The following is a 14,275-nucleotide window of genomic DNA, read 5'->3' as shown; positions in this document are numbered from 1 at the left end:
GAGTCGGCGATAGGGATGCTTGGGTACTTGTTACCATTGTGCAACAGCACCGCCTTCAAGCTTCTAGTTGAGCTGTCCACGAACAGTCGCCAGTTGCTGGGATCATACGGGAATTCAATTTCTTCAAACAAGCCGTTGATGTCGTGACAATAACACACTTTCTCATCCAGTGTGAAATACTGAGAGAATATGTCATGACGTTGTCTCTGTTTTGTTACCCGACAGTTCTGGTCCAACAACTTCCACTGTTTCAACCTGGATGCCAGTAATTCTGCTTTTGATTTGGTGAGTCCAAGGTCCCTGATAAGATCATTGAGCTCCGCTTGGTTAGGGAAATGCGGAATAGCCGGGGTATCATCTGCAACAAAGACATCGTCGTGGGCATCTTCTGTTTCGCTGCTGGAACTTGTGCAAGCATCTTTCGTGATCACCGGAGGAGGGTTGGGAACTGGAATCTCCTCACAATGCATCACCGGACGAAGAGATGATGGCAGATCGGGGTAGTCGAACACATCCATCTTCTTTCCCCTGCGGTGACACGTCACTACCACCATACAAAAGTAGCAGTTGTTTGAGTGATCTGTTGGTTCCCGCCAGATTCTTGGCACGCCAAACTTCAGTTTTCGTTTCTCCTCTCTGTACCACGACTCCAGAGTGGACCGACAGCTTCCGCAAACCACGTGTGGCGCCCAACTCTTGTCCTGGTCCCCTAATTGAACTCCAAAGTACGCCTTGTAAGCCGAACAGAAGAGGTTCCCTTCAATGATGGTGTACTTGACTGACTTGACATTCAGAAAGACTCCGCAGACAGAGCAGAAGTTATCAGGGTCATGCTTGCAGGAACCTCGAGCAGAAGCCATCATGAGACAATATCTTTTAATAAAAGAACAAATATAATAAGATGAGTTGAAGGGAAAGAACGGAAACAAAATGTAACATATATCAAATGACTACTTGAATGAATCATATAAACCATACTTGAATAACCTACTTGAAAAAAAAATCATATTTTTTTCAAAATAATTTCAAAATATTTTCTAAATCACAAAACGATCAACAGTATGCTCTGTTTTACTTCTGATTAGCATATCCCTGTATGTTTCAACGCTGTTGTATAATTTCATTAATGTTCAAATACATTTTTCTGCAATTTTATGTAAATATACAATTTTTTGTTATTTTTCAAAAAATCGGTGTCATTTCCTTAATAACGATTAGTGACATAAAATATATGCTGTTTCTTCATTCTTACGACCTAATAAAAGATAAACAACCAAAAAATTCACTCAAACAAACTTTTTTTTTTTGTTACATAATGATAATTATTGGCACTGGAACTATCCTAAGTATTGGGTGAAACGTAACTTCCTATATACAAGGGAAAAAGATGATCACACTCCCCGGAGTAGGACAAATTTTGCCTCACTATCTTAGGGGGAAGGAAAAGTAACTATTGAGGGACAAATTACTGGGACAAGGTTAGGTTTCAGGATACGAATGAATAATCTCGTGGAACCCCAGGCATTATTAAAGGTGCATATCCATGACGTGGCACAACACGTAAGGAAGGTAGCTGCAGAATAACATGGCTATTTTAAGGAAGGAGGGTTTGGATCTTGGGTAATGGGAATGTTTGGTGGATGAGGAACATGGATACTCCACATATTGATCGTTGGGCGAGGATATTCATTGCTATTGTTGCCATCATAGTGTGCATAAAAGTAATGATGGTGTGTGTGTGTGTGTGTGTGTGCACGTGCATGCGTGCATCCGTGCGTGCGTGCGTGAAAATTTACCACAGTAACAACGATGGTGACGCGTGAAGTCTCCCTACCAACCATCAATGACCATCTCTGAAGATCCAGAAAACCCAGAAAACGAAGAACTTAGTATAACATTTCGTTAAGACACCATGACGGTGGTTCTTTTGGAAAATATGAAAGTACAGACCCTCGTGCCTTTGGGAATGACAAAAGCCCTTCTGAAAGAATTCAACAATTGTTGATAAAGAATCAAAAACAGATGGGTGACTATAATGAGGAGATATGGAATGATAGAAATACCTTTAAAACTTTAGGGGAAAACGAATTTGAATGGCTTGCCCAAATTCAACCTGATTAGTTTATTGAAAAGGCAATTGCCTATTGGATATATGTTCGGTGTGCACAGGGTTCTTCCCTTCCAAATCACCTGGGCGACCCAACTCGGAGGGATGGGAAGTGATGCACCCCATCAGGGTTACATTCACCCACGAGGATGTTAACCCACCAAAGAGCTTAAGTTTGGGTGACGCGGTGGGAACGAGCCTGCCGCTCGCCGACGACAAATTTAGATTTTTTTAGCAAATTTGTTCTGACAAAACAAGCGATTAAGTTGTTCTGTTTGAACAAAACGGGGGATTGTGGAATCTGAATTATTGATTGAATTTATAATCATGCAAAACATAAAATCGTCTTAGTTTCGTGCTTTGAAAAAGAATTTAATAAATGTATATGCTGAGAAAGCGAGTCAAGAGTAGACTACGCATTTCTCTGCTCAAGTCGAAAACAACCTTGGAAAACCTTATCTATTTGATGACCATTGTCTGGTGACCATTTAGTCAGCAAGGCAAACCATGGCTCATTTCAATTTCCCCCCTCCCCACACCCTTTTCCTGAAGCTGAAAACAACAAAACAACTAAAACAAACCAAAACCTCTATATGTTGCAAATTTGAAGTCCACAAAAGTCCATCTGATGTCATGATAAAAACTGTATATATACACTCAAGATTCGATGTAAGTTTTAAGTCTTCAGCTCGCAGTATCATTGAGAGTTGAGGCCTTCCTTCCTGTGCACGTAAGTGTTTTTTTTTTTTTTTTAATTTTATCGAATAAACGGCTTGCATGTAAACTTACTCTTTTGTACCGTTTTGAGGTCGCTGGAAAAACCTGCTTCAACAGTCCAAAGGATGTTAATGGTCATGAGGCACCCATTAGTTTCAAGGTCCAAAGGGTACATTTAAATAGTAGTTTGGGTTAAAAGGGGTCTAAAAGGTGTATAGTATCAAAAGTGTCTTAAAAGGAACAAAAAGGTAAAAGGACTGTTGATTTTCTGGAACCCCACCCTCCACCCACTCTTCACCCTCACCACAACTCGATGTACTCCCTTCCCTGTTTCTTTGTCATTCTTCAAACCAAGAGGGGCATATTAATGACATTAAGAGATTAAAATTAAATGAAGATATTAAATTAAACTAGCCAAACCCGCGCTCTGCATGAAGTTTCTAAAGTGAGGGTTCGTTAGGACGTCAATATATCCAGTGTTCACAATGTGATTTATCGAATTTCTTTATATGCAATGTTTCTTGTGACATTTTTTGTGTCAAATGCACCGTCTGAGGGAGTCAGCATGTGCAGAAGAGGGTTTTACATTGCAGACGCTGTTTTCTCGGAGTGGAATTACGCCTCTCAGCGGTGACGGACTGTCGACGACAGACGTAATGGCGTCAGCGAATGACCGATGATGTCATGACGTCATTATGCCTCTCAGCGGTGACGTCACACGTCGCCATGCAAATGAATGTAAAAATTAGAAAATCGCCAAAAATTCCCAAAGCTCTCTGTCTGGTGCGATCTCACATAGCCTATGCTGCACAAAAGACCACAAAGCACCCGCATGCCAAAATTGGAGACAATCCGTCCGCAGTTTCGGAGGAGATACGTCCACAAAATATGGCTTAGCATATTAACATAATAATAATGGTAACGATCAAATGGTAAATGAAGACGTTCAAATTAAACAACGGGAGATCTCGTGAGATGAAGCAATCTCGTGATATGTGATAGACCTAAAAACCTACATTACATTTTGTGTTAATTAGCCAATTATCTCACCACCTGGATAGAAATTTTAAAAAGATTTCTCCATGAACCCTCCCTCCATTCGTTTTTGTGCAGCAACGTCATGAATCATCATGCCAAGTTGCACGATCGCATGAGCTTCCTTGAAGGAGTCGGGAAACAACGAAAATTGTTAATGGACCAACTGTCTAACTGACTGACTGACTGACTGACTGAGTAACTGACATCATTATGGCTTTAACAGCTCAACTTCGTCATAGACCAGCTAAAACCATACAATTGTCTGAAGGGTTTGTGCAAGTACTCCAAATTCCATAGAAACACACCTGGGGCCAGCTACCTTTCATTCACCCTTTCTACAAACCACTCAAGAACCTCAAAAGATCATGCCGAGGTTCACCAAACCCCATTTCTATCGTTCACCAAATCAACTATCCAACAGCAAAGAAATTGCAAATAATACATGAAGGGTTAACCCAAAGCCTCACCTCCCATCAGAATCAGCATCAGTATTCAAACAGCAAGTGCCGCTGGTATCGAGGGCCGGGGACTGCTTCGAGCCGGAGGGCAGCTTCCAGTCAGCCAGCATTGTGAGTGCGAGTTCGGTGGTGTTAACAAATGACTGCATAGCTTTGAGCTCTTCAGACTGTGGGTAAATGACCAAGTGCTTGGCCATGACGTGTCTGTCGTCTTCGGTAGTTGACGGAGCCGCCTTCAGTGAAAAACATAATGTTTGTTCAGGCAAATGACATGCAAGCCAGGGTGCACATGATCAGAGTTAACAAAGTGCAAAACAGAACAGTCAGTGGAGACTAACCAAGTCTATGAAGAAGGGTGATCGAGGCAGTTTTAGTTGACGTGAGTCTGATGCATCCCTCCTCTTTTCAGACTGATGCATCCGCAGACACATCTGGGACTCATAACATTGAAGGTCATCCCAGTAGCGCATCTCAAAATCGTATTCACGCAGCTGTTCCTGGTACCGTGCAAGGTCTTTGTGGGAGCAGCAATTGTACCGTGAGCAGAGATTCTGGTAACTGTTAACACAAGCTCAGGAAAGTGAGGACCATGAGGACAAGGCTCTTTTGAAAGAGCAGTGGAGTAAACGTCAACATTAGGGAATAAAAAATAAAAAATAAAAATTCATCAAATAACTATCCAACAGGTAAGGAATTGCAAATAATACACGAAGGGTGAGCCCAAAGCCTGACCCCTTGTCAGAACCGGCTTCAGTATTTATGCTGCTGGCATCGATGGCCGGGTGATGACATAAAATTGTCCATTACATGACACCACAAAATAAAATTTGACCAAATAAGTGACAATAGCAATGATGGAAAGATTCACACTAAACAAAGTAATATTGTAGATTTACTCATCCCTCCACCTTATTTCTGCAGTATATTCCATGAAATAATAATTTAACCTCACCACCCTCTCCTCTGTTCCACCCATCCTCCCCCAACAAAGCACAACCTCAAATATTCTCTCTATCTTCTCTCCTTTTTCTCTCACCTCCCCCATTTTAGATTAATCTGTATTTACAATTCACCCTCAATTCCCTCATTCACCATGACTTCCTCAACTTGGACGTTCAGGCAAAAACGCTCAGTTCAACACTGACACAGAAACTTCATGCTTTAACAATTACCATACACACCGTTGCAAGTCATTGGGCCTCAGATAGATGCCTCTGTATACAAGACCCTCCCAGTGGAGGAGCTCCTCATATGCCTTTTTCTCAAACGACAGCAATGCTTTTGGATGACGAGATCCTTTACATGCTGCAGCATGCTGCATCTATACATGAACACCGACAGAGGGAAAGAAAGACAATGTATATTACAATACAATAAAAGCAACACGTGCGGGTGGGGGGGGGACGAGTGGAAAAATGTTGCATTTAAAAGTAAAAATTGGTCTCCAATTCCCAACTCAACCCTTCACTCATGATCATCTCAAACACTCTGATGATTTGGTCATTTTCTATCAATGCCCCTGTAATCATACCATCGGATCAACCCTCCCACTGTCCCCCCTCCCCCCCACCCACCAACCCCATGAGGGTGGAGAGACTTCCAATTTTTGCCTGCACACACCTCCCTCTCCTCCCCTCCACCCTGCAAGATTGCTGGTTCTTTAACCATTGACCCTTACTGGGAGGAGGGAGAGGGAATGGAGTGGGAAACGATGAGACATGGCAGAGTGCAAGTAATTCACTGACACCAAATTTCACTCCCTGAGGGAGCGGGTATTACTAATCAACCAGGAAGTCGGCAATTATTTGAACGTGGGTATTGTTACGATTGTGGGGGTAGATAGAGGAATCTAATCGGGAATATAGCATTATGTAGAGTTGCTTGGTCCGTGGAAGTGTAGGAGGCATCTCGATGTGACGAAGTAGGGAATCTGTGAGCTTGTGTTACGTGTCACCACACGAGGGGTGGTGCGATGTTAATTAGCCTAAGGAGTGAGAATAAGTTCCCCAGTCTGTGATTCCCCTCTGTGATTTTCCCCTATGTTTTTTACATTTGAAGATTGGCAATAAAGGTCTTGAACACATCCCTAAAACAAGCAGACGTGCCAAGCGGACAGAAGCCCCGCCTTCCCGGATTCCGTGCGAGCAGGCCACGCACTGGAGGCGGAGGAGATATCGGCGTGATCCACATCATCTAGATCTAGGCGTGATCCACCCGAAAACACCACATCATTTCCTTGCGTTTCGGGGTTTTTCACACGTACATGGTGAAATCGGAGCTGCTCGTTTCCACCTCACCAAACCTGAGTTTTCCGAACCGGATTCATCATGTTTTATGTTTCTGTGTCTTATCTCGGTGTTGCTGTTGTTATCCAGTGCAATATTTCATGATTAATTAATTCATTGTTAACCTCCGCCATCTTCAAAGATGGATGGAGGTTACTGTTTTCACCCCTTTCAGTTTGTTTGTTTGTTTGTGAACAGTATTACGGAAAAACTCCTCGACGGATTTCGACGAAACTTGGTGGAGGGGGGGGGGGTAAGGTATGGTCCAAGGATCATGCCATTACATTTTGGACTTGGTCCCCCCCCCCAAAAAAATTGTTAGAGAAAAAAATTTTTTTTTTTGCATTTCTACATGCTTTAAGTGATTTGCAACCCCCCCCCCCCCCCCAAAAAAAAAGAGAAATTTTTTTTTTTGCATTTCTACATGCTTTAAGTGATTTCAACCCCCCCCAAAAAATTGTTGGATAAATTTTTTTTTGCATTTCTACATGTTTTAAGTGATTTCCAACCCCCCAAAAAAATTGTTGGAGAAATTTTTTTTTTTTGCATTTCTACATGTTTTAAGTGATTTCCAACCCCCCCCCCACCAAAATTGTTGGAGAAATTTTTTTTTTTTGCATTTCTACATGTTTTAAGTGATTTCAACCCCCCCCCCCAAAAAAAATTACCCCCCCCCAAAAATTGTTGCAGAAATTTTTTTTTTGCATTTCTACATGTTTTAAGTGATTTCCAACTCCCGCCCCTCCAAAAAAATTGTAACCCCCCCATTTTTTTTGCATTTCTACATGTTTTAAGTGATTTCCAACCCCCGCCCCCAAAAAAAATTGTTAGAGAAAAAAAAAATTTGCAACTTTTTTTTTCAACAAAATTTCGTTTTTTTTTTTTTTTTGCATTTTTACATGTTTTAATTGATTTCCAACCCCCCCCAAAAAAAATGTTGGAAAAAAAGAACTATAACTCTGTCAGCACTGTTGACATCATATTTAATGAACAAGATACAAGGTTCACTTGAGTGACCCAGCAGTATTGGCGGCGGAGGTTTTGCACTCTCCCGAGTGCTCCCCCTCTAGTTTGGTCTTTGTTTTGTTGGTTTCATATTGCTCAAGGCATTAACACGGCCTATCCTTGAAGAGAAAGTGAGGAAATCATTTCTCCATCAGTGTCCCTCATTTTGCTTCTTTCTTCCGGGTATCTTGCTTCTACCTCCTCAACATCATCCCATTTCCCCTCCTCACTTAAAAAAAATAATAATAAAATTGTCTTCCACTGCACACTCTCAATGAGTAATCTCATCACCTCCACCACCAAAGGTGGAGGTTGCTTGCTTCACCTCTGTCTGTCAGTTTGTCTGTGATATGAGCGGGATATCTTAAAATGTTGTGGACAGATTCAGACAAAATTTGGTGGATAGGTTGGGTGTGAGACAAGGAGGAAATTATTAGATTTTCATGAAGATACAGATACAGACACTACAATATTTTTTTTCAATGATTCTTCACCAATGAGAGGTCGGCCAAAAACGATTATAGAGCACGATACCTCAAAAAGTTATTGACGGATTCAGATGAAACTTGGTGGACACGTTGGGTGTGAGACAAGGATGTTGGTATCTCAAACATTTGTGGAGAAGTTGTGACAAAACAAGGTGGATGAGTTGGTTATGTGACATGAACAAGCCAATATTCGATTTTGGTGAAGGTCCAGATCCAGATCCGACCTGCAAGTGGGATATAAAATGTCAACTGCTCAGCCTGGCGGAGATATACGCTCCACTAAGTGCCGTTCTAGTTCATGTAATTGTGATATTGGCTGATTTACAAGCAAATGGAAGATGACCTTGGGCAAATGACAGGGTGTAAAGGGCAGACAGAGGATGTGAAAGAGCAGCAGAGTCGGTTTTTAGGAAATGTGAGCTGATGCCGTCTTGTTCAGTTGCAGGGTCAGAGTCTCCCCTCCCTCTCAAAGCAACATCCACTCTCTCCCCCCTCTCACCTTTCTCAAAAATTACCCCCTCACCCTTCTCCCTCCAATCTCCCCCCTCACTCCCCCTTTTCAAAGTAATCCCCCCCCTCACGTCCAAACAGCTGTCCCTTCGCCCACGCTCTCTCTTCCAAATCATTCCTCCACCTCTAATCTTCGACTTCCCGCTGCCCCCTCTCTTATTACTATCCACTGTGCCTCATCCAATCACCACTGAGCCTTTTGTCCACCCCCTCCTCATCCAGCCCTCTCCCCGAGCTCTTCCACAATCCCTCACACACTGTCAACAACTGTCCCTACCTCCCCCCTCCTCCCCTTCCTTGTACCAAAAGCCTCCCCACCTCCATCTTTCTTAACAATGTGGACCTCAAACATCCAAGGCTTTCACTCTAACCTGACAGATCTTTCCATACCTGGTTTCCACTGACAAATCAGACAATCAGCTGAACAGGAACTATCCTCCTTCAAGATGTCTCTAAATCCATATTTTCTCTCCCTGGTTACTTCCTCCTCCAGTAAGACAGACCTTAGCTTTGTCCTGGTGGCAGAGTTGCTCTCTTCATCAAAAACTCCATTCCTCGCTGACCATGCACTGCCGTCACTCCCCCACACCCCCCAGGAATACCTCTGGCCAAGGCCTCCCCTCCACTACCACCTCTTGTTTATCTGTGTGTTGTACCGTCCACCAAACAGTGATGACTCCATTTGCATGTCACTCGCCGAAAACAGAGATCAACTTCGATCCTCTCATCCAAACTCTCTCTTCTTCAAATGCGGTGACTTCAATTGCCAACATGCCACTTGGCTGGGTGTGGGTACCTCCCTCACCTGCCATGGCACTTCAGCAAAGGACTTCTGCGAATCATTGGGACTGACTCAATCTATCAACTTCCCCACCCGGGTCTTAGCCAATGGTACTCCATCTCTTCTGAATCTGATTTGACCAATTTCCCAGAAAATGGCTGCTGTTCTTCCTCGGCTCCAATTGGTTCATCTGACTATATGCTTGACCTCAAGGCAGCGTTCTGAGCCCTGTACTTTTTCTCGTTTTCATCAATGATCTCTCAGACTCTCGGGAAAATCCTCTATCTCTTTATTGATGACTCCACCCTCTGCGGTACTATCTCTCATCCCTCTGATCGGCAAGCAGTGGCCTCTTCATTCTGCAGACATGGATAAAATCACAAGCTGGTTCAACACGAAGAACACGTCTTTCAATCCTGACAAATATCACACTTTCACTATATCTCTTCGAAAGGATCGTATGGAACCCCCCCCAATCTGAAAGAAAAACATTTTTTCTATTTTTTGTACACAATGTCGAGACTCGTATGAGAGCTAACGCACAGAACGTACAACAAGGAGAGCAGGAGACAAGAGGGGTGGGAGAGGGAAAGAAAAACAGTGTGGAACAGCCACATGAGATCTGTGGAAGGGAGTGGGATGAGGCGTAGTACACAAAGTAAACAAGATAGACACCACAGGGACTTTCAGGTCCTCATATGACAGGGACTTTCAGGTCCTCATATGACAGGGACTTTCAAGAAGCAGGTGGATTTGGGGGGGATTAGCGGGGTGAGAAAAGATCGTGGTTTTGGATGGGGGGCGATAAGAGGTGGTGTTGAACGGCTGTTCTGAAGACCTGGAGGGAAGAGTGGGGGTGAAGAGAGTGTGGGAATTTGTTCCAAAGGTGGGAAAGAAGACGAATGAAAGTAAATGTGAGCAGTGATTCTTGATTTTGGTAGTTTTACCAGAAGGGGGATGCTGGCGGACCTTAAGCACCCGAAGGAAATATGAAGGGGAAGGGGGGGTTACATATTTCAGACAGAGCAGAGGGGATCCAGGCCGGAGAGGAGACGGTGGAAGACAAAAAGACCACCGACCTGCCTGCGGTGAGAGTGAGAGACCCAAAGACTCAGCCTCATCGTGGGAGATATTAATGATTCTAAATGCCTTGGTCTCCACAGCGCGAAGCCGAGAAGGTTGAAAGGCAGGAGCACCAGCCCAGAGGGGATAGCAGGAACCATCAGGCTGTGGACGATAGATTTGTATGTGGTCAAGAGGTCAGGTGTGTCAAAGAAGGACTTCGCATGATGGAGGATGACCAGTCAGAGACTGGCTTTGGAGACCAGGTTGGAAATGTAGCTTTCCCAGGACAGATCATGGCAGATGGTGAGACCCGGAAGCTCGAATGAAAGGACTTCTTTAAGAGGATTGTTGAGAAAGTAGATGGAGGGGTTTTCCAGAAGGTTCTTTCGTTGAGACAAAGTGAGAGTGTGACATTTGCCAGGGTTGTGAAAGACATGTTCCATGTGTGGGACTAGTTTGTGATTTTTATCCAGATCTGCAGAGAGTGAAGAAGCTGCTGCTTGTCGATCTAAGGGAAGACAGATGGCACAGCAGAGGGTGGAGTCATTAGCAAAGCAATAAAGAGGATTTTCCAGTGAGTCGGAGAGGACATCGATGAAAACCAGAAAAATAGCAGGGTCCAGAACGCTGCCTTGAAGAACTCCAGCCTGTAGAGGAAGCAGGGATGAGAGAACTCCATCAAGGGCCACATGCTGGCTGTAACAGGAGAGGAAGTCTGCGAGCCATGAGTGGAGATGTCCTTTGACACCATTGGAAGAGAGTTTGGTGAGCAGTGCAGGGTGCCACACCATATAGAAAGGACGCAATATGTCTAGGGATACGGCTCTGATTTCATATCTGGCATTGAGGATCTCCATCCATTCTTGGGAGAGCAGAAGCAGCATATCAAGGGTAGAGTGACCTGGTCTGAATCCAAATTGATGATCGGAAATCAAGCCATTGGAGAAGATGAAACATTTAATGTCAGAAGCGATGATGGATTCCACAACCATGCTGATGATTGGGAATAGGCTGATCAGTCTGTAGTTGCAGGAATCTGTTTTGGCACCTTTTTTATGCAGAGCGGTAATGTTTGCTGATTTCCAAGCAGAGGGCAGATGACCTGGAGCAAATGAGAGGATGAATAAAACAGAGAGAGGGTGAGCAAGAGCAGCAGAGCAGGTTTTTAGGACACGTGGGCTGATACCGTCTGAACCGGTTGCAGAATCTGAGTCGAGGTTTGACAGTAAGCTCTCCACTTTGTCAGGAAAAAAGGACACAGAGTCCAGGGACAGTTGGGTGCAACTGGGTAAGGTGGGTACAGAAAGCAATGGGTTTGGGACATAAGATGTAGAAGCAAACAGAGAGTTTAGGCATTCAGACTTTTCACGTGCAGTGTGATTTCATATCTGACTTTTCACGGGCAAGCAGGAAACTGGTTTGTGATGTCACTGTAAATCCAACAATGACTTTGAAAGATCTGCAAGGCTCTTGATGTCCAGGATGGGGGTCAGTGTTCATCAATCAACAATATCCCATTTCCTTAACAAAGCTGGTCTCTATGAACAGGTGGCCACAAAGAAGCCATTGCTGAAAAATACACATCTAAAAGCTCGTATGGAGTTTGTGAAAAGCATCTTCATGATACCGCAGGCATGTGGAGAAACGTTTTGTGGTCAGATGAGACAAAATTGAACTTTTTGGTCTTAATTCAAAGAGTTACGTCTGATACAACGCTAACACCACACATCACCCAGTCAACACCATCGCCACTAACAAGCATGGTGGCAGCAGCATCATGTTATGGGGCTGCTTTTCATCAGCAGGGACCGGCAAGCTTGTCAGGATAAAAGGGACAATGGACGGTGCAAAGTGGAGGAGAATCCTTGATGAAAACCTGCTCGAGTCAGCCACGAATGTGAAACTGGGTGGGAGATTCACATTTCAGCAGGACATTGATCGGAAGCACAAAGATGAAGCCACACTGGAGTGTCTGAATAAGAAGATAATAAATGTTCTTGAGTGGCCCAGTCGAACCCAATTGAACATTTATGGTGAGACTTGAAGATTGCATTCCATCGACGATCCCTAGCAAACTTGGCAGAACTCGAGCAATTTTCACGTGAAGAATGGGCAAAGATTTCACCATCAAACTGCACAAAGCTGGTAGAGATCGACCCACAAAGACTCGTAGCAGTCATTGCTGCAAAAGATGTTTCCACCAAGTACTGACCTCAGGGGCTGAATTGTTTAACAACCAGTGAACTTTGATATGCACTTGTTTTTTTACAGGTATTCCTCACAGGTAACCTCCTCCACCTATAACAGTGTTTCGTTTGATCTCTCCAGTTATGAATAAAAAAGTTAATTTGGAAAAATTGTTTTTCCATAATTAATAATTCATGTAAATGTGATATTATTGGGAGGGGGTGAATACTTGTATATGCAAGAAGGCAATTTTGTCCTGATCAGCCAGACCTTGGTCAAGTTTTGGTTAAAAATGTTTAAATGTCTATAATTAGGTCATGACCGTAAAAATTAGATCAATGCCAAAAAATTGTATCAACGTGAAACTTTCGTATTCCCATGATCGATTTAAAAAAATCTCATTCCGAGAGGCCCAGCCGGCTCCGACATGCAGCACGGATATTGATGCAGTTTAGAAATTGTGTGGTGACTGTTGAGAATGCAGGAGCACGGTGACCATTGGTGCTTGCAGGCACGGTGACCATTGGTGCTTGCAGGCACGGTGACCATTGGTGCTTGCAGGCACGGTGACCATTGGTGCTTGCAGGCACGGTGACCATTGGTGCTTGCAGGCACGGTGACCATTGGTGCTTGCAGGCACGGTGACCATTGGTGCTTGCAGGCACGGTGACCATTGGTGCTTGCAGGCACGGTGACCATTGGTGCTTGCAGGCACGGTGACCATTGGTGCTTGCAGGCACGGTGACCATTGGTGCTTGCAGGCACGGTGACCATTGGTGCTTGCAGGCACGGTGACCATTGGTGCTTGCAGGCACGGTGACCATTGGTGCTTGCAGACACGGTGACCATTGGTGCTTGCAGGCACGGTGACCATTGGTGCTTGCAGGCACGGTGACCATTGGTGCTTGCAGGCACGGTGACCATTGGTGCTTGCAGACACGGTGACCATTGGTGCTTGCAGGCACGGTGACCATTGGTGGCAGCGCCACTCGTAACCTGCTGTGTGATTCACATCGTGATATTCAAACCCCACATTGACATTCCCGGCCTCACGTTTTCCATCTTCCATTGACGGGATATCGAACTCGATCCCTTCACTCGTTAAAACCTCCTCACGAATCATTCAAACAAGGTCGTTATAACGTCCATAAATATCCATATAAAAACGAGTACAGAACCATAAACATTGTACATCTGTGATGTTCCCGATCGTTGGATACAAACATCGAACCTTTCTCCAGGACGTGAGGCGTGATGACGTCATCACGTTTCCAACATCAACACGTAAAGACACGTTCGGTTTGTTGTTTTCCGAACCCGCAGTTTAATCTCCCTATTTTCCCCTCGGTAAACTACAAACAAAACCCTTTTACCGATAACTTCACTGTCCGTGTTTAATTACACAGAATAAACGGGGAAAGTACGACTCGAGCTGAACCGTTATAAAACATACCCCGAAATCAGCGAAGCGAATCGTGTTGTGCAGTTCATACACCGCCTCACGTGGAGCCGGTTTCACTCCATCGGTGTTTTGTGGTGAACCAAGGGAACTCCGATCAGTGGAAAAATAAAGTGTTGGAGATGGGGGGTGGGGGGGACACAGAACTCTCACCACGAAGCCAACACTTCCATCT

The 14,275-nt window shown here is 44.2% G+C and overlaps 1 protein-coding gene across 12 annotated transcripts in view; it reads right to left on the bottom strand.

The window, feature by feature from the left end:
- The window catches only part of LOC147035910 (spermatid perinuclear RNA-binding protein-like), a 227,207-nt gene extending 213,207 nt beyond the window's left edge, over positions 1–14,000 (bottom strand). For 10 of the 12 annotated variants that reach the window (XM_085848045.1, XM_085848037.1, XM_085848108.1 and 7 more), the window contains exons 1-4: positions 13,834–13,920; positions 5,502–5,641; positions 4,659–4,878; positions 4,330–4,553 (exon numbers count right to left, since the gene is read on the bottom strand). In XM_085848045.1, the coding sequence (XP_085704171.1) occupies positions 4,330–4,553; positions 4,659–4,878; positions 5,502–5,641; positions 13,834–13,905 (656 nt within the window). In that variant the 5' untranslated portion in view covers positions 13,906–13,920. Of the gene's footprint in view, positions 1–4,329; positions 4,554–4,658; positions 4,879–5,501; positions 5,642–13,694; positions 13,719–13,833 lie in introns of those variants that run through there. The other 2 variants (XM_085848072.1, XM_085848076.1) reach the window with 2 other exon arrangements.
- Positions 14,001–14,275: the final 275 nt, after the last annotated feature.

Source organism: Eptatretus burgeri, chromosome 1 (assembly GCF_056783735.1).
Source record: "Eptatretus burgeri isolate ZD-2024b chromosome 1, Ebu_testis_v1, whole genome shotgun sequence".
NCBI lineage: Eukaryota > Metazoa > Chordata > Myxini > Myxiniformes > Myxinidae > Eptatretus > Eptatretus burgeri.
This window is presented reverse-complemented; position numbering and strand designations above follow the sequence as displayed.